Source organism: Plasmodium gallinaceum, assembly GCF_900005855.1.
Source record: "Plasmodium gallinaceum strain 8A genome assembly, contig: PGAL8A_v1_108, whole genome shotgun sequence".
Classification (NCBI taxonomy): Eukaryota; Apicomplexa; class Aconoidasida; order Haemosporida; family Plasmodiidae; genus Plasmodium; species Plasmodium gallinaceum.
In genome coordinates this window covers 101906-120332 of record NW_021628228.1, presented here as the reverse complement: position 1 = coordinate 120332, position 18427 = coordinate 101906, and the positions used below count along the sequence as shown (strand labels likewise).

The 18427-nt window shown below is 17.4% G+C and overlaps 6 protein-coding genes across 6 annotated transcripts; 3 read left to right on the top strand and 3 right to left on the bottom strand.

The window, feature by feature from the left end:
• Positions 1 to 13: 13 nt before the first annotated feature.
• Positions 14 to 946, bottom strand: PGAL8A_00381100 (conserved Plasmodium protein, unknown function; the record flags this gene model as incomplete). Its single annotated transcript, XM_028670147.1, has 1 exon — positions 14 to 946. The coding sequence occupies one exon, from the start codon at positions 944 to 946 to the stop codon at positions 14 to 16; it is 933 nt and encodes a 310-aa protein (XP_028526928.1).
• A 795-nt stretch (positions 947 to 1741) lies between these two features.
• Positions 1742 to 3106, bottom strand: PGAL8A_00381000 (ADP/ATP carrier protein, putative; the record flags this gene model as incomplete). Its single annotated transcript, XM_028670146.1, has 3 exons — positions 1742 to 2232; positions 2465 to 2779; positions 2899 to 3106. The coding sequence occupies 3 exons, from the start codon at positions 3104 to 3106 to the stop codon at positions 1742 to 1744; spliced, it is 1014 nt and encodes a 337-aa protein (XP_028526927.1).
• Positions 3107 to 3712: 606 nt separating this feature from the next.
• On the top strand, positions 3713 to 4797 carry PGAL8A_00380900 (conserved Plasmodium protein, unknown function; the record flags this gene model as incomplete). Its single annotated transcript, XM_028670145.1, has 4 exons — positions 3713 to 3848; positions 3931 to 4167; positions 4273 to 4370; positions 4468 to 4797. The coding sequence occupies 4 exons, from the start codon at positions 3713 to 3715 to the stop codon at positions 4795 to 4797; spliced, it is 801 nt and encodes a 266-aa protein (XP_028526926.1).
• Positions 4798 to 5253: 456 nt separating this feature from the next.
• PGAL8A_00380800 (conserved Plasmodium membrane protein, unknown function) lies at positions 5254 to 9120 on the bottom strand (the record flags this gene model as incomplete). The annotated part of the gene is made up of 6 exons (XM_028670143.1): positions 5254 to 5371; positions 5472 to 5687; positions 5807 to 5911; positions 6020 to 6177; positions 6335 to 8816; positions 9032 to 9120. 6 exons carry the CDS (start codon positions 9118 to 9120, stop codon positions 5254 to 5256), a joined length of 3168 nt encoding a protein of 1055 aa, XP_028526925.1.
• Positions 9121 to 11063: 1943 nt separating this feature from the next.
• PGAL8A_00380700 (conserved Plasmodium protein, unknown function) lies at positions 11064 to 11672 on the top strand (the record flags this gene model as incomplete). The annotated part of the gene is made up of 1 exon (XM_028670142.1): positions 11064 to 11672. The coding sequence occupies one exon, from the start codon at positions 11064 to 11066 to the stop codon at positions 11670 to 11672; it is 609 nt and encodes a 202-aa protein (XP_028526924.1).
• A 3236-nt stretch (positions 11673 to 14908) lies between these two features.
• Positions 14909 to 18076, top strand: PGAL8A_00380600 (RNA-binding protein, putative; the record flags this gene model as incomplete). The annotated part of the gene is made up of 1 exon (XM_028670141.1): positions 14909 to 18076. The coding sequence occupies one exon, from the start codon at positions 14909 to 14911 to the stop codon at positions 18074 to 18076; it is 3168 nt and encodes a 1055-aa protein (XP_028526923.1).
• Positions 18077 to 18427: the final 351 nt, after the last annotated feature.

Here is an 18427-nt window from a genome sequence, read left to right as displayed (position 1 = left end):
TTTTTTTTTTTCTTTAATAATTTTTAATTTTTGGTTTATTTTTAGATAAATATAAATATTTTGGTATACGAGAATAATACAAATATGGAAATTTTTTTGTATAAGGTCTAATCCTCCACCTATCTTTACCAGATGTGTTTTTTCTAAACCATGGATGTTTTTTAGAATACCACTTTTTAAATTTTAATTTTCTAGAATTTTTATTAAGATATTCTTCATATTCTAATGATGATTCTTTTATATTATAATTAAAAGTTTTCGTAACAGGTCTGTCATACGGAGCTTCAATTTCTCTTTCTTCAAAGCTTTCAGGTAATTTTCTTTTTAATAATATTCTTCTATAAAACCACGTCCTATCCGTTTTTAGCGAATCATGAAATAATAATAATTCATCAATAAATTTAACATCAACATTGCATGATTGAGCTAAGTATTTCTTACTTTCGTTATGAAAAATTTTATAATCATCTGAATCCAATTCATATGGCAAAAAGGAGTTTAATACTTCATACTGCTTTTTTAATTTTTCTAATTGAGGATTTATTTTTTTTTTATATTTGTATCGAATACTAAAAAGATTAAAATAATCACATAAATCTTTTAGAAATAATTGAAATTTTCTGTAAGTAAAAATTCCTTCATATTTCATTAGACATTTCATATAATGTTCAAAAAATTTTTTTTCTTGTTTTTCATTATCATTCATTTTCAATTTATCTTTTATATTAGTTCTTTTAAAGATATCAATAAAATTTTTAAATATACTAGTATCTCCACTTTTAAATGTACTAGAGGGGTCTTTTTCATAATTTAATTTCATTTTCATATTTTTTAAATTCTCTTGGTTGAAAGATTGACCAATCTTTGTTAGCAAAGATGTGCCACCATATTTTTTTTCTATCTTTAAAATATTATAATTTTTTAACTTTATGAAAACTTTCTGCATTTTCTTTTTTTTTTTTACTCTTTAAGTTTTAGTTAAAATTAGGAATAGCAGACACATATATATAAGTAATGTATTATTTGTAATATTTACCATTTACTTAAATATTTCATCTATATTTTGTAATTAATATTATATTTATTTTGGTTACTCATTTATCTCTTTATTTTTTAATATTTATATAAATGTATTTTACTTTTTTATAATTACTAAAAAAAAAAAAAAAAAAAAAAAAAAAGCTACTTATTTGCCATTTATATTTTCCATAATTTTTAAAATAAAAATTTCAATAAAGATATGAAAAAAAAAAAAAAAAAAAAAAAATGGTTTCTTTTAAAAATAGATGTAAATATACAAACATAAGAAAAAAGTATAAAATACCTTAATTCACATATTAAAAAAAAAAAAAAAAAAATACGCACATTATAATGAAAAAAATACCAACATTCTATTAAAACCTTTTATTATTTATATTAAAACAAAAGCAACATAATTTTTATTATCTCATTAAATGTCTTAAAAAAAAGAAAAAAAAAAAAAATTAAAAGTTTATAAAAATATTTAATAATTAAAAAAAAATATTTTAATAATATGTACAATTTGAAAACTAAAAAAAAAAAAAAAAAAATTAAACAAGTTTAAAATTTCAAAAATGAAATAAATGAATATTAATATATATAAAAAAAATTAAAGTAAAAATAATTTAAAAATAAAATAAGAAAAAAATTAATAAAAAAGAAACAAAAGTTAATATAATTAGAAAAAGATTACTATAAAAACATTTCGAAAAAAGGTGTATTATAATGGCATATTATTTTTAACATAATAAAAAAAAAAACTAAATATAAAATATTCAGGTATTAACTTAAAAGAATGCATTAAAAATCCTTTGTAACTATTTGAAATTTTATTTAAAATATGTTTTGTTTTTTTGTGATTTAGATAATTATAATGCATTAAAGATTTGGGGAATTTCTTTTCATATAAATTGTAGTATTGATATTTTTTTCTGATCGTTTCTAATGGATAAGTTACTATTTGTGCTGTATAACCTGTTAAAACTCCTAAAAAAATATAATAAAAAAAACTAGGAGATTTATTAAATAATTTTTTATATTCTTCATTTATATGATTTCTTTTTTCACTATTTGATAATTCATCATTGTTTCTATTCATATGAAATTCAATAAAATATTTTGTAAATAAATCATTCAACTTTGTTGATATCAGTAAATATGGAATAAAATTAAGTAGACATAAGCTGAAACCACAATATAAATTTTTAATATCTACGAAAAAGAAAAAATAAAATTAAAATTAATAAATTTTAAAAATTAAATGAAGATATATATGAGATATATTTATATTTGTTAAAATTAGTAACATAATATAATTCATTAAGAAAAAATACAGTATATATGTTAAACTAAAATATGTCATACTCGTTAGGATAAAGTAGTTAAAGAAAAAATGTTTTATATATATATATATATATATGTATATTGTTTTTATTTTACTTACCTTTTTTTAATAGTTGATCATATATAAAAAAAAAAACACTTCTATTGTATAATTTTTTATTTTTTATTTTTTCATGATTCAATGTCATATAAGTATGAGCTACATCTAACGGATATGTAATTGATATAGCTAAACAACTTGATGCATATAATAAAAAAAAATTCTTTACAAAGTCATTTTTACTATTTTCTAATGATAGAATATATTTTATTTTATCATGAAATAATAATCTAAAAAAACTAAATGATAAAAAATTCAAAACATTTGCATTATATCCCCACCAAAAAGATGTCAAACCTTGATTTATATAAATACCTAAATTAATGAAAAACAATTATATGTATAATTGAAAAGTGATACGAAAAGATAAGTTATATTGTAAATAAAAAATAATTATGAAAAATATAAATATATAATATTTTTTTTTCTTTCACTTTTTATTATATTTTTGTAAGTATAAGACGATTGAACTAAAACATTTCTAAATAACACTGGTTGTGTTTGTTTAATAATTACAAGTCTCTCCAAAGGTGAAATAATAAGTTTAGAAATTAAATTTGATCCCCCATGAGTTAAGAATGTTGTTATATATAATTCTTTATATCTTATTTTTTTTTTTTTTTTTAAATAATAATTTTCCATAAGAACTAGAATATGTATAAATACTACACTTTTTATATTAAAAAAATATTGATAAATAAAAAAAACATATTAAATACTTTTTATTAAAAAAAGAAATAATAAATCATTTTCTGAAATGTTCATATGTTTCCAATATTCATTTCATAATATTTTTTTCTTTAAAAAATAATTAAGCATTTTTAAATTTAAAAAAAAAAAAAAAAAAATTACACATACATATATATATATATATATAATATGCTAAAATATAGGAAATAAGTTTACTATAAATTATTGTATTATAATCTATAGTCTTATTTAAAAATAAATTCATTTTTTTCTTTTTTTTTTTTTTTTTTTTTATTGATTTCATGGTTTAAATTCGTCTCATTTTTTTTAAAATAGAATATATATATATATATATATATATATATAATTTTTATTCCTAATTTTTTTTTAAAAGAAAAAACCAATTTACTATATATAATTAAATTTTTATCTTATTTATATTTTAATTTAGATTATTTAATTACAAATGAAGTTTTTTTATATGTCAATCATTGAATGTTATATATACCTTTATTTATTTTTTTTTTTTTTTTTTAAGTATTTTAATATGATTGTATAATGATGGGAAGTGAAGTGAGTTTTAAAAAAAAAATATTTGGGAATGAATTTTCCAAAAAAAAAAAGGCAAATAAGAAAATTATTTTAGTAAATATGATATATTTGATGATTCTTTTTTTAATTTGTTTTTTAGGAGGTTAAAAGAAAAAAAAAAAAATAAGTGTATATATATTTATATATATATATATTAATTTGTATTTATATTTGAAATTTTTTAGGAATATTACTAGGGTTTTTAACTACATCTTACACACCTGCAATACATATAATTGAAAATGATAAAAACGTATTTCATTTTTTATCAAAAGATAATAAAATTATTATAGGAGGAAAATTAGATATAAAATTAAATCTTCGTAATAATACTATTTTATCATACATATTTTATTCAGAAAATGTAAAATATTTCTATTATCCTATAGGAATAAATTATAGCTGTTTGTTATATAACGGAGGTTGAATAAAATAATATATATAATAAATTCTAATTTTTTTAAGTATTTTATTAAAAGTATAATTTTAATATACCAAATTATTTTATCCTTTTATATATTTGTTAGGATTACAAAAATCCTCTAATCAAATTCCTTTAAGTTATAAAAGTGAAATTGGGATTCCTTTAAATAATAACGAAGATATCTTTGCAACTAAATTATCTGTATAAATATATATATAAAAAAAAAAAAAAAAATCAAAAAAAAACAAATATTATTTTAATTTGATATATATATATATATTTTTTCTTTTTTTAAAAGATTAAAATAAAATACACTTTATTGGAATTATCATCAGTAATATATACCATTCCTTTACATCTTGGTTATGAAATTACAGATGAATATAAACAAGAAATACAACCATTATATAATGATTGTAAAAATTTTAATAGAATTTATTTTTCTATAAGATTAGATCAATTACATACCTTAAATAAAATAAGAAAAGTATATAGTGATAAAAAATATGAACTAATATTTTATTGTAATTGTTATATAGATAATAAGGTAGATTCCTTTTTTAATTCTTCACCAGTTAATAAAAAAATTATTTTGAATAATTTAATAAATAATCCTAATTTATTATAGATTAAATCTATTTTTTTTTTTTTTTTTTTGTTATTTTTTTTAGTTTTTGATAAAAATATTTATTTTTCTTTTTTTATGATATATTTTTGTTTTTCCTAACAGTCTTATTCATAATTTCATTTTTAAACATTTATATCTTTCATTTTAAAGAAAAATGTACAAATGACTTTTAAATTTTAAATTATAATAATTTTAATTTGGAGATGAAGTTTTTAATATAAAATTAAATATTAGATTAACTTAACAACAAAATTACAAATTTAATTTTTTAAAAAAAACAAAAATAATAATAGTTTGAATTTATTATAACTCTAAAAAATATGTATATTAATTTGAAAAAAAAAAAAAAAAAAAAAATCTTCAAAAGAATATAAAATATAATCAATCTAATATTATATATATATTAAATATAAATCTATTTTAGGAAATATATAGAAATAGTTACTTTTATATTTATTAATATAAATATTTTAGTTCTTTTTCATTGTTAACAAAATGTAAAATATCATCTAAAAACAATATATATGGTAAAACATATTTTGAAAATATGTCTCTTTTAACAATCTCAAAAGGTCTATAAAAGGTAAATTTATAATAATAGGAAATATATATAAAAAAAAAAAAAAAATAAAGTTAATTATTAAAATGAAATACATTTATTTATATATACACACCTGATAATAAATAATATACACATGAAAATTAAAACTATCAGAGAGATGTTAATTTTTAGACCTATTAAAGGAACACTTATATAAACCCAAAATATTATATTTATTAAGGATATCCATATAATATATATAAACCACATACTTTTTAATCTGTGCATTACTAAAAAATAAAATATTGGGACAAATAATATAAATTCAGCTTCATAAAATATACTATATCTATAAAAAAGAAATTTATAAGGATACATAAAAAATAGTAAAATAATTATTAATAGATACAATAATAAAAAAAAAAAAAAAAAAAAAAATTCAAATAATAATTAAATAGAATTTTATACTCATATGCTTTTTGTAATTTAAGCAAAGAATTTTTCTCTAAATTCCATGAATTTTTATGGACTAAAAATATTGTCCATAAATAATCTAAAATTGACAATAATAAACTAGAAAAGAAAAAAAAATATATATATATATATATACTTTATTATTTTCTTATAATTAATTTATTATTTTTATTATAAAAAAAATTTTATTATTTTTTTTTTTTTTACATAAAAATTGATAATATAAAAAAACACATTTTTATTTTGAAAATATTTTGTGGGTTTACAGATATGGTTCTTATTATTGGTGAAATGACAATTGCAATAATTACAAGAGATAGTAAAAATCTTGAGATAAATATTATTAAAAAACTATTAATTTTAAACTGAGAAATTAGATATATGATAGAAAAAAAAAAAAAAAAAAGATTAAAAATAAGAATAATATAGTGTTACATTAAATATATATATATATATATAATATCACTAATTATTAAAATTAATAAAATAAAAACTATTATTTCATTATTTTTTATTTTTTACGAGGAAATATGAATGGCTCATATGTATTGGGGCTATTCTTATAAAAATGCAAAAAATGTGAAAAATCAGAATTAAGAAAATATGATAAATATAATTTTGTACATAATATACTAAATCAAAAGAATTTGACCATAATAAATAATATCTCTCAACTTTTTGATCAAGAAAAGATAAAAGATTATCTTTATGAGGTGAAACTCCTGATTTGAAATTAGCACTTTGAACAACATAATTAATTTTTTCTATATATCTTAATATTAATTGAATTTTATTAATAAATAGGTAAAATATACAAGAAAAATTTATAAGAACTATTTTTCCTTCAGATATATCACTATAATAAGAACTAAAAGATGTAGATTTATATTGCTCCGAATTATTAAAATATATTTGCTTATTTTTTTTTGAATTATTTCCATTATGTGATTTGTAATATATTTTTGTTGTATTATATATATACTTTTTATTATTTTGTTCATTTAAATTAATTTCTTTTTTATTATCCAATACAAAAAAACTTTTTATACTATTTTGTGTATATTTATTTTGTTTAGAAGTAATAGAAGAAAAATCATTATTATCATTGTTACTGTTTTTTAATACATTTTTCTTATTAGTTATGTTATTCCTTTTATTAATTTCTTCATCTATTTTATTATCATAGAACATTTGTCCACCATGCTCTTCTAGATTTTTAAACCTTTTTTTTAAAACATTTCTTTTAATATTAATATTATCATTATTTTTTATCTTTTCTATATTATAACTTTTTTTTTTATTTTTTTTCTTAATGTTATTAATATTTTCTAGTGAAAACATATTTTTCTGATCATTTAAATTTTGTTCATCCTCTTTTAATTTTGCACTATCTATACTATTTCCTTTCTTTGATAAAATGCTAACATATTTAGACTCAAAAAAATGTCCATCTGATTTTAAATTATTAAAATATTTTTTTATTTTTCCTCTTTCTACACTCAATGTGTTAATATAATTATTTCTTAGTTTTGAAGTTTTTTTTTTATGTCTAAATAAATCAACGTCTTTTTTTTTTTTTTTTTCTGCATTTACTTTTTCTTTTATAATAACTTCTGAAGAATATTCTCTTAATTTTGTAGAATGAATTTTATAAAATTCCCAACTTTTATATCTAAAGTTTGCTAAAATTTTTCTTTTTTTTTTTTTTTCTTTTTTATTCTTCCTTTTTTTATCTTTTTTGTTTCTATTATGTTCTTCTTTTTGTTTTACTTTACAATTATAATTAATTTTACACTCAAAAAAATCCTTAATTTCATTGTTGTTTGAAATAAAGTTATAATATTTTTTATGTGATTTAAATGATTCCTTTTCTTTTTTATCGTTTTTTTTTTGTAAGTTGTCTGTTTTATTTACATCCAATTTTTTTTTGTTATCTTTTTTCTTTTTTTTGATACTTTTCTTTTCAAAATTTCTTTTTTCTTTTTTAGTAATTTTTGTATCATCGGATTTTTTATCCAATTTCTTATCTTTTGAATCTTTTTCATTTTTGTTTTCAAAAGTACAAAAATTTCTTTGAAGTTTTATAATTTCAATTAAAAAATAAAGATTTTTTTTATTTGAGTTGGGGTATAATCTCATAATTTTTTTTCTCTTTTTTTCGATAGCCAAACTAACTAAATATAATTTTTTGTGATACAACACTTTAAGGCAATAATATGGAGGATAATTAAGAAACATTTTTTGATTTCTTAATGTATATAATTTATTTGACAATCTAGAAGAAACAATATTTAGATTTTGAATTTCTGTTTGGTTTTTTAAATTAATTTTTGGTATATTATTACAAAATAAATTCCACTTTATATTAATATAATTATTTAAGTCTAAAAGAATATCAGCTAATTTTAGGAAACATATTTCTTGATATTCATTTATATAAGGAAAAATTAGTATCATTTTTTTTGGTTGGGAAGAGGAAATGGCAATTGTTTTAGAAAAATAATATAAATATCTGTAAAATATAATACTAATGAAAAAAGTGCATGATAAAAATATTAGCATGTAAAAATCCATTGTAGTTGAACTTATAGAAATTTCTATAATAAATATTATAATTATTAAAAAAATATCTAAAATAAATAAAACTCTTAAATGATACTTTGTAAAATATAATATTATACTCAAATAAAAAAAAATAATACTATTAAAACTTCCGTTTAATTTTAATAATAAAAATGGACAAATGCAAGATAAAGTGAGTAGCAGAAAAAAAAATGAATCCGATACAATACACATTTTTAAAAATTTCTGCATAGAATAACATAATAAACTTATAATAAATATAACTCCTTGTAAATTCCTAGTTATATCTCCTTTCTTTTTATTTCTAGTTAACCCACCTAAAATAAATAAAAAAACATTCAGTAAACATAATCCGGCTGTTACATCGATGGAATCTAAAATGAAAATATGTTTAAATTCCTCTCTTGTTATAAAAGTTTTTCTTAAAAAAAAAAAAAAATGATTATTAATATTTCTATACTTGATGTAACATTATGCTTTACTTATTATTTTTTTCTTTTTCCTATTCCACGTAAAAATTTTTTTTTATATTATCATTAACTTTAGATTTTTAATAGACTTTTACTTTTTTATACATTTTTATATATATTTTTTTTTCTACTTCATTTTTTCTTTTTTTTTTTTTTTTTTGAATACCTTGTTTTAATATCCATTTCCATCATCAATGATTTTCTTTTCCCAGAAGATAAATTAGAATAATGTTCTTTCGTAAAATATTTCAACATTTTTACAAATTCATTAAGTGAATAAATTTATTTTTTTTAAAAATTGTCTCATTTGAATTCACAAAATAAACATTTTATTTTAGTAAAAAAAAAATAATAATGAAGACATGTTTTATCTCATGGAAAATTTTTATACATTTTTATTTGTTTTATTTGTAAAAAAAAAAAAAAAAACAAGTAATTTTCATATTGTATATAGATATTATTTATATTTAAATTTACTTAATATATAAAAGTTGTCTTTTTTTTTTTTTTTTTATTAGAAAATAAGTAAAATTTAAAGAATATATATATATATATACTCTTAATACTATAAAAATTGATGGCTTTTTTTTTGGCTATATTCCTTATATAATTGTTCTAGTTGAAATTTTTTTTTTCTTTTTTTTTTAATTATTTTTATAAAATTTTAAAGATATTAATGTTATCTATAATTTATATATAGTTATTAATCATTATAACCCGCTTAAAGTTAGCTTATAGGATTTTATTAAAGTATATATATATATATATATTTAAATTTAACTTATAAATTGAAAAAAAAGAATTTTCATACCACCTATTTTAAAAAAAAATATCTTTTAATTAAAAATTAGAACATAATAGTATTATTTTTTTAATTGGAAATGTAAAATATTCTCTAAGGTGTATAATAAAATAGAAAAAAATTAGATCATTAATGTTGTTCAATATGAATAATTAAGTGAATTTTCAAATTTTTTTTTGTTATATTTTTAAGTAGCCCAAAAAAAAAAAAAAAAAAAATTTATTAAAATATTAATAAAAAGAAATGTATAATAAACTGTAATTCAAAAAAAAAAAAAAAAAAAATAAAAAAAGAACATAGGAAGTTAAATGAGATCATTTGAAAATAATATAATAAATATTAAGATTATTGTAGAAAATATATATATATATATATATATATATATATATATATTTATATAAAAGGTACTGCTCATATTTTGTAAATTTAAATAATGTGTAAAAAGGTGCAATATAAGAAAAAAAAAAAAAAAAAAAAAAAAAAATAAGAAAAAGCCTTAAATAAATATGTAATTTATCAAAAAATTGAGTTTTTTTGTTATCAATTTTTCTTTTATTATTAAGAATAAAAATTTCTTTAATCAAACATATGTATAATTATAATAAATTTTCAAAAGAACAAAAAAAAATAAAAATATATTTATTCTTGTTTGAACATTTTTATAAGCTATTGATAACAATATATAGAATAAGAGACTGAAAATATAATTTTATTGTATACAATTTTATTTGAATACTTGAATATTTTTTCAATACATTTTCCTACAATTTTTAATATCTTTTTATTTTTTTTTAAACATTAAAAGATATAAATTATTTCTTTTAAAATTTTTCAATATTAGAAAGAATAATTTTTACACACAAAAAACTAAAAAAATTGAGCACCTAGTTTTTTATATTTAATGTATTTTTGCTATTTGCATAATGCACAAAGCATATGCTTATAATAAAATTAATAAAATTATAATCAACTAGGAAAAAATAAAAATAATTATTCTTTATAAGAATTTAAAGAAGTTATATATTTTTGTTAAAAAAAAGAAAAAAAAAAAAAAAAAAACTATAAATACTGGACAAATAATTTTTAAAATATATATTAAAAATATTTTTAATTTTATATATATATGCCTAAATATATACGCAAAAGTATTTTAATGCACATTTAACTTTTTATTTGCGTGCATAATTTATGAAAAATTTTAATTTTTTTTTTAAATGCTATTTATGAATTTATAATTTTTTCAGACTTTATTAATAAATATACAAAAAAAAAAAAAAAAAAAAAAATATATATATATATATATATATATTTATATATATATATATATTTATATATATAGAAAATTTAAAGTAATAAATTATGAAAATTTTTTTATATTTGTTAAAAAAATAAAAAAATGTCAACAATTGAAGAATTAAAATTTATATGGAATTTTTTATTTTCTGATATCACTTCACCAAAAAATAATAAAGAAATAGAAGATGAAAAAAATTATGAAGAAAATATAAATTTACTAAAAAAATTAATGAAAACAGAAAATATAAAATTTGAACAAAAATATAATGCAATAAATATATTAGATAAATTAAAGGAGGTCGAGGATGTTAGATATGAAGACATTTTCAACGAATATGCAAAAAATTTTTTAAAATTTTTAAAAGAATCATTTGAAAATGTAGCAGAAGAAATTCAGATAAATGATAAAATATCGTTTAGAAGAAATGAATTAATAAAACAAGATTTAAATAACAAATTACAAAATTTAAATAACAACTATAATTTAGAATATATTAATTTAAATAAATGCTTAGGAACAGAAGATTTTGAAAATCAATTAAATGCAAGTTTAAAATTTAACTCATTGAAAGATATCTTAAGTAAATTATTAATAGAAATGAAAGAATATGAAAATCAGTATTACAATTTATCTGAAACAGATAAGTTTTTAGATATGAAAATTTTTGAACTTGAAAGTTATTTAAATAAAAATGATGAAAATTCATAAATTAATTTATTTCATCATAATAATTCTAAAATAATATTATGAAGATGAGAAATTATATATATATACATATATATATATATAACCTGTTAAACACATGAAATTCTTAGAAGAGAGGTTTAGTAAGTTTATGAATTAAAAATTCATAGGAAATATGTATTTTTGTACATACGTTTATATATGCGTATGTAAAAAATTTTAATCTTTTTTTTTTTTTTTTTTTTTGTTTTTAATATAAATATTTGAAAAGAAAAAGCTTATTTTTACTTATTTTAATAATAAAAAAGTTATAAATTTTGTGCTACTTTATGTTTCATATAAATTGTTTTTTTTTTGGTAAATAATGAAAATTTTACTAAATTACAAAATCAAGCCTTATATACAGTGAAATCATTACGTTATATTTACTAATTTTTTTTTATAAGTATATTGGAAATTTGAAATATAATATGAAAAGGAAAAAATTTAGTTAGAGGAATAATATTATTAACTTTATAATATTTAAAAAGAGGAAATTAAGAATTGAGATAAATACATGAATTTTTTTATATATTTAAAAATTATTAATATATATACATATATTTATATATATATATATAGAGTGGTACGATTATAAAAAATAAAAATTCAAGAGGATTGAAAAGACACAAAAAATTTTGTGATTCCTTTATTATATTAATTTATAAAAAATATAATTTTTAGATTTTTTTTCTTTACATATTAATTTTTTTTTTTTTTTTTTTTTATATAAAAAAAAAAATATATATCATTTCATTTTAAAAAAGAAATGTGGACACATTATTTATATTTTTTTATAATTATTTAACCAAAAGTATATTAAAATTAAGAAAAAATAATTTTTTTATATATTGAGAACAAATATTATACAAAAAGAAAATATATAAATAAGCTGTAAATATTAATATAGGAAGGATTTATTTATATGTATAACTAAATATCAAAAAAAAAAAAAAGGAAAAAAAAAAAAGGAGAAAAAAGGATCTAATATATTGTAAAAGATTTATACATTTTTGTTTTTTTATCTAAATACACAAGAATTACAAATGAAGGATATATAATAATAAGCTTAGGGAAAAAAAAGAAAAATAATAAGTGTAGGAAAGAGGAGAGTGCAATGTTAGTTATACTTTAATTTTTCAATGATTATAAAAAGTAACTTTTATATATTATGAATATGCATAGATTAGATATTTTTCAAAAATAAATTAGAGAAAAAGGAATAATTGTGGCTTTTTTTTTTTTTTTTTTTTTTGGGGGGGAATTATTTATAATAAAAAGGTGTTAATATATTGCATATATATATGTGTATATATATGTGTATCTATATATATATATATATAAATATATATATAACTTTTTTTTTTTTATATTTTCTTAATGAATGTAAGAAATTTTGGGAAATATAAAAATGATATACAAAAGTATTAAGATATCTCATGGATATATTTTTTTATCCATATCTATATATATGCGGATATAAAATTCATATAATATATTAATAGTATGCATATGTAGATATATGCTTATAAACACAAATTTATATTAGATTTACAATAGAAAAAAATAAATTCTTAATTATATAAGCGATACTTTCAATAAAGCATTTTTTTTTGAAATACCTTTATATATATCTAAATTGAAATGTGATATTTTTAAGAAAATAATTTCAAATACACTCGGTCATTTTAATTTTTTAATTCTATTTTTTAAAGTGCAATTTAAAAAAAAAAAAAAAATTACCATTTCATGAAGAAATTAACTTAAAATAGGCTTCTATATACGTGTGCTTGAGTTATTTAAAATTTTTGTTTTTAAATATTTGCAACATAAAAATAATTAGAAATAATAATTAGTGATAACAATAAGTTTTTTTGTTACATTAAAAATAAAGTTAGTGTAGAGATATTCTTAAATGGTGTTTATTTATTGTGGCTTTTTTAGATCTATTTTACATAACGATTTAAATTATTTTTGCTTTTATTTTATTTATTCTATAAATAATATTTATTTTTTCTAGTCAATATACACATTTTTAATTTACAAGTAAGATTTTTCTTATTTTTTACAAAATATTGGAGACGAAAAAAAAAAAAAAAAAAAATTATACTAAATATATTTATAATGATTTTATTAAAGTTAGAATTATACTTAAATTTCGATACCATCTAAAATGAAAACAGTTAAAAAAAAGTTTAAAATAAAAATTTATATATAAAAACAAAAAAAAAATATATTTTTTTTTATAACATATTAAATCAAAATCCTACAAATAACAGGTGCTAAAAAAGCACAGGAATTATATGAAAACTTGTAAAATAGATTATGATATTATTATTTAAAAAAATGAAGGATTTCTAGGAACTATAAAAAAAAAATTATTTTTCTATTTACGGTATTTTAAATGTTTATTAAAAACAAATTACTACATTTACCTTACAGTTTTAAATAAAAATTATTTTAAATAATAAAGATCAAAAAAAAAAAAAAAAAGTACATATAAAGAATATAAAATAAATATATAAACTAGAAAAATAATTTATAATAAAAATATCTTTTTTTATGTAAAAAAAAAAAAAATTTAAATATGAAATATCACAAAAAATTTATAAGATAGAAAATTTGAGTTTAAATTATATCATGAATACTTCGCACGCTAAGTAATCATTTATGTATTTTTTTTTTTTTTTTTTTTTTTTTTTTTTATTGTATTAATTTTTATTATATATATATATATATATATTTTATGAAAGAAATTAATTTTTTAATTATGAAATAAATTCAAAAAAAAAAAAAAAAAAAATATAAAATAAAACAGAGAATTTATATATGTATACATACATATGTGAGTATGTTTAAGAAAAATTTATATTTCATTATATTTTATTTTCTATATATATGTTTAATATTTAATTAAAATTTTTATAAAAAGGAGAAATACATTATTATGAATTATTGAAAAATGTACAAAATATATTTAAGGATTTCATGAAAATTGAATAATTTATTTAAAGCATTTTACAATTATTTTATTTGATTTTTTTTTTTTTTTTTTTTAAATTTTATAACTACGTAATTGTAAAAAGTTTAATTACACTTTTCCATTTAATTTTATATTATTTATTTATTTTTTTTTTTTTTTTATTATTATATATATTTTGGTATATTGAAAAAATTGAATTTTATGTGATAATTTTTTAAAAAAAAAAAAAAAAAAAAAAATGGGAAAATATGATATAGCTAGAAGGGCAGAAGAAGGAGATAAATACTATTATAGAGAAGAAAGATATGAAAAATTAGATAATAATAGTTTTACAAATAAATCAGATATTTATATGAAAGAAAAAGAATCATATTATATGGGTGAAAATAAAAAATATATATCAAGAAGTAGGGAAAAAATGGTTGTAGGAATGGGAAGAGAAAATTACAAAAATGAAAATATCTACAATAGTTATAAAAAATCATCACTTGAAAATCATTATGGAAAGAGGAATGAATTGTTAAATGCAGATAAAAATAGAAATTATTCAAAAAACAAAAGAGATTATCATCAAAAATTTTCTCGTGATAGATATTATAAAAGATCTCCGAGGAGAAATTTTTCGAAAGATAGAAGAAAAAATATTATTTATGAAAGGAATAATGAAAAGAAATTTAAAGAAAAATATAAGTATGAAAAAGAAAATAATAAATGGAATAATAACAATAATAATGATAATAGATCTGGTTTATATAATAATCATAGAATAAGAAATGAAAAAATTAATATGAAAAGATATTCACGAGATGTTGATAGAAAATCATATGATAATAATTCACATAAAATGAATATAGGAATGATGAGAAGAGAAAGACAAAAAAATATACGAAGTCACGTTTATAAAAAACCAGATCCATGTAAAATATTTGTCGGAAATATTTCTACAAATGCAAGAGAAGAAGACGTAAGAAGAAAATTTTTACAATATGGAGATATTATGAATATGCAGTGGAAGAGAAGATTTGCATTTATAGAATATTTTAAGTCTATTCATGCAAAAAATGCAATTGAAGAAGAAAATGGAAAAATTTTTTTTGGTGAAGAATTAAGTGTTCAACCTCACCATCCACTTCCTTATGGAAATAAAAATAATGAATCTAGAAAATTTCCTTCAAAATTTCAAAGAAATTTTTCTCCTCAAAAAAATGAATCTAGAGAAAAAAAAAATTCATTAAGAATTGTTGTAAAAAATATTGATGAAAATGCTAGTTGGCAAGATTTAAAAGATTTTGGTAGAGAAGTAGGATCTGTAAATTATGCTAATGTTGTTCAAGGTTATGATAAAGAAAAATATGGAATAATTGAATATTATAATTATGAGACCATGAAGAAAGCTATTGATATCTTAAATGGAAAAAAATTTAATGGAAAAATTGTGGAAGTTATGAAATATAATGAATCATTATTAGATTTGAGGTATAGAAATAAAGAAAGAGAATATAACAATGTAAAAGAAAATCATTTTGCAGATAGTGATAAATATTATTATAAAGATAAAATATATCATGATCATTTAGATGACAAAGAAAAATACAGAAGAGACAAATTTTATGATAGAGAAAAAAATTATGAGGGAAATAAATTTAATAGGGAAAAAAATGATGAATTTGATAGAAGTGATAAAAATTATAGAAAAGGAATGAATGAAAAGAGAAGGAGTATCTTATATAATGAAATAAACAGAGAAAGAGATAAAAGTCATAGAAGCAAACAAGAAAGTAAAAATAATGAAATAGAAAGAGAAGACGTAGAAAGAAGCCAAAGAAGTGATAGAGAATATGGAAAAAATGAAGATGAAAGAGAAAGAGCAAGAAGGAGAGAAAGAGAAATGGAAAAAGGTAGAAAGAGAGAGAGAAGAGAAAGAGAAAAACATAACAGTGAATCAAAAATAGAAAGAAATTTGAGTGTAGATGATAGAGAAGTAGAAAGGGAAAGGAAAAGAGAGAGAATAGAAAGAGGAGATAAAAGTGAATCAAAAAATGAAAGAAATTTAAGTTTGGATAGAAATGAAATGGAAAGAGAAGGAAAACATGAAAAAGAAAGATTAAAAAGTGAAGCAAAAAACGAAAGAATCATAAGTGAAGATGAAAGAAGAAGAGATAAAAGTGAAAGAAGTGAAGAAGGAAGAGAAAGAAGCGAAGAAAGGTATGAAAGAAGGGAAAGAAGTGAAGAAAGAAGAGAGAGAAATGAAAGAAGGGAAAGAAGTGAAGAAAGAAGAGAAAGAAGTGAAGAAAGAAGAGAAAGAAGTGAAGAAAGAAGAGAAAGAAGTGAAGAAAGAAGCGAAAGAAATGAAAGACGGGAAAGAAGTGAAGAAAGAAGGGAAAGAAGTGAAGAAAGAAGGGAAAGAAGTGAAGAAAGAAGAGAAAGAAGTGAAGAAAGAAGAGAAAGAAGTGAAGAAAGAAGAGAAAGAAGTGAAGAAAGAAGTGAAAGAAATGAAAGACGGGAAAGAAGTGAAGAAGGAAGAGAAAGAAGTGAAGAAAGAAGAGAAAGAAGTGAAGAAAGAAGAGAAAGAAGTGAAGAAAGAAGCGAAGAAAGAAATGAAAGAATTAAAATTAGAAAAAATAAAAGTGAAAAAAGCAGTTATGAAAGAGGAAAAAGAAAATACAGCAGTGAAATAGAACAAAAAAAAAATAAAAAAGGAAAAAATGATAAAGAACAAGAACAAATGAAAAATATGCGTGAAGAAAATTATAGTGACTATGAAGATGCAAGTGAAAAAGGAAAAGGAAAATATATAAGGGAAAAATCAGAAGAAAAGAAAGTAATTATTGAAAAAAACGAAAACGATAAAAAAAGAGAGAAATATAAAAAAGAAAAATATGAAAGACACAGCAAAAATGAAAGAGAAGATAGTCAAAAAAATGATTATGGAAATAGGGAAAGTTATAAAAATGAAGAAAGTGAAAGTATAAGGAATAAAAGGGTAGATGATCAAAATGCATGTAAAAAAGGAAAAGATAGAAATGGAAGAGATGATAATTTATGTGAAAAAGGAAAAGTTGCTACACGTAAAAATGATAGAGAACAAAATATAAGAGGTGATGATGATCTTCTATATAAGAGTGATAGAGAAAAGAGTATTAATTCAAAATACATAAATGAAAAAGGAGATAAACATATTAATCAAATTAATAAAAATGATCAAGGTTATAGAAGTAGAAGTTCTAGTAAAAAACAAAAAACTTATAAAAAAAATGCAAGCAGAAAAAAGGTATCAAACATATCTGAAGAATCTGGAAAAAAAAATGAATTAATAGAATGTATTAATGATGAAAGTAAAAGTAGCAAGTGGTCATCTAAGAAAATGTGTGTAAATAAATATAATTCTACAAATAACGAAATATAAAAATGTAGAAAAAAATATATATATAATTTAGTTAAATAAATTACATATATATATATATATATATATATATATATATATATATATTTCATTTTATCTATTTATAATACATATGTAAGATTTTAATTAGATTCTAATAAATGTTACATTTTGATTAATAAAGTATATATTATTATTATACATGTTAAAAAAATTAAAATATATTTTTTTATTTTACTGTATTTTATATTATTTATAATTAGAAGAGAAATATATGCATATATATTATATGCATTTTATTTTAATATATAATATTATTTATAATTTTTTTTTTTTTAAATACGAAGCAATACTTTTATGTTATGAAGAATATTT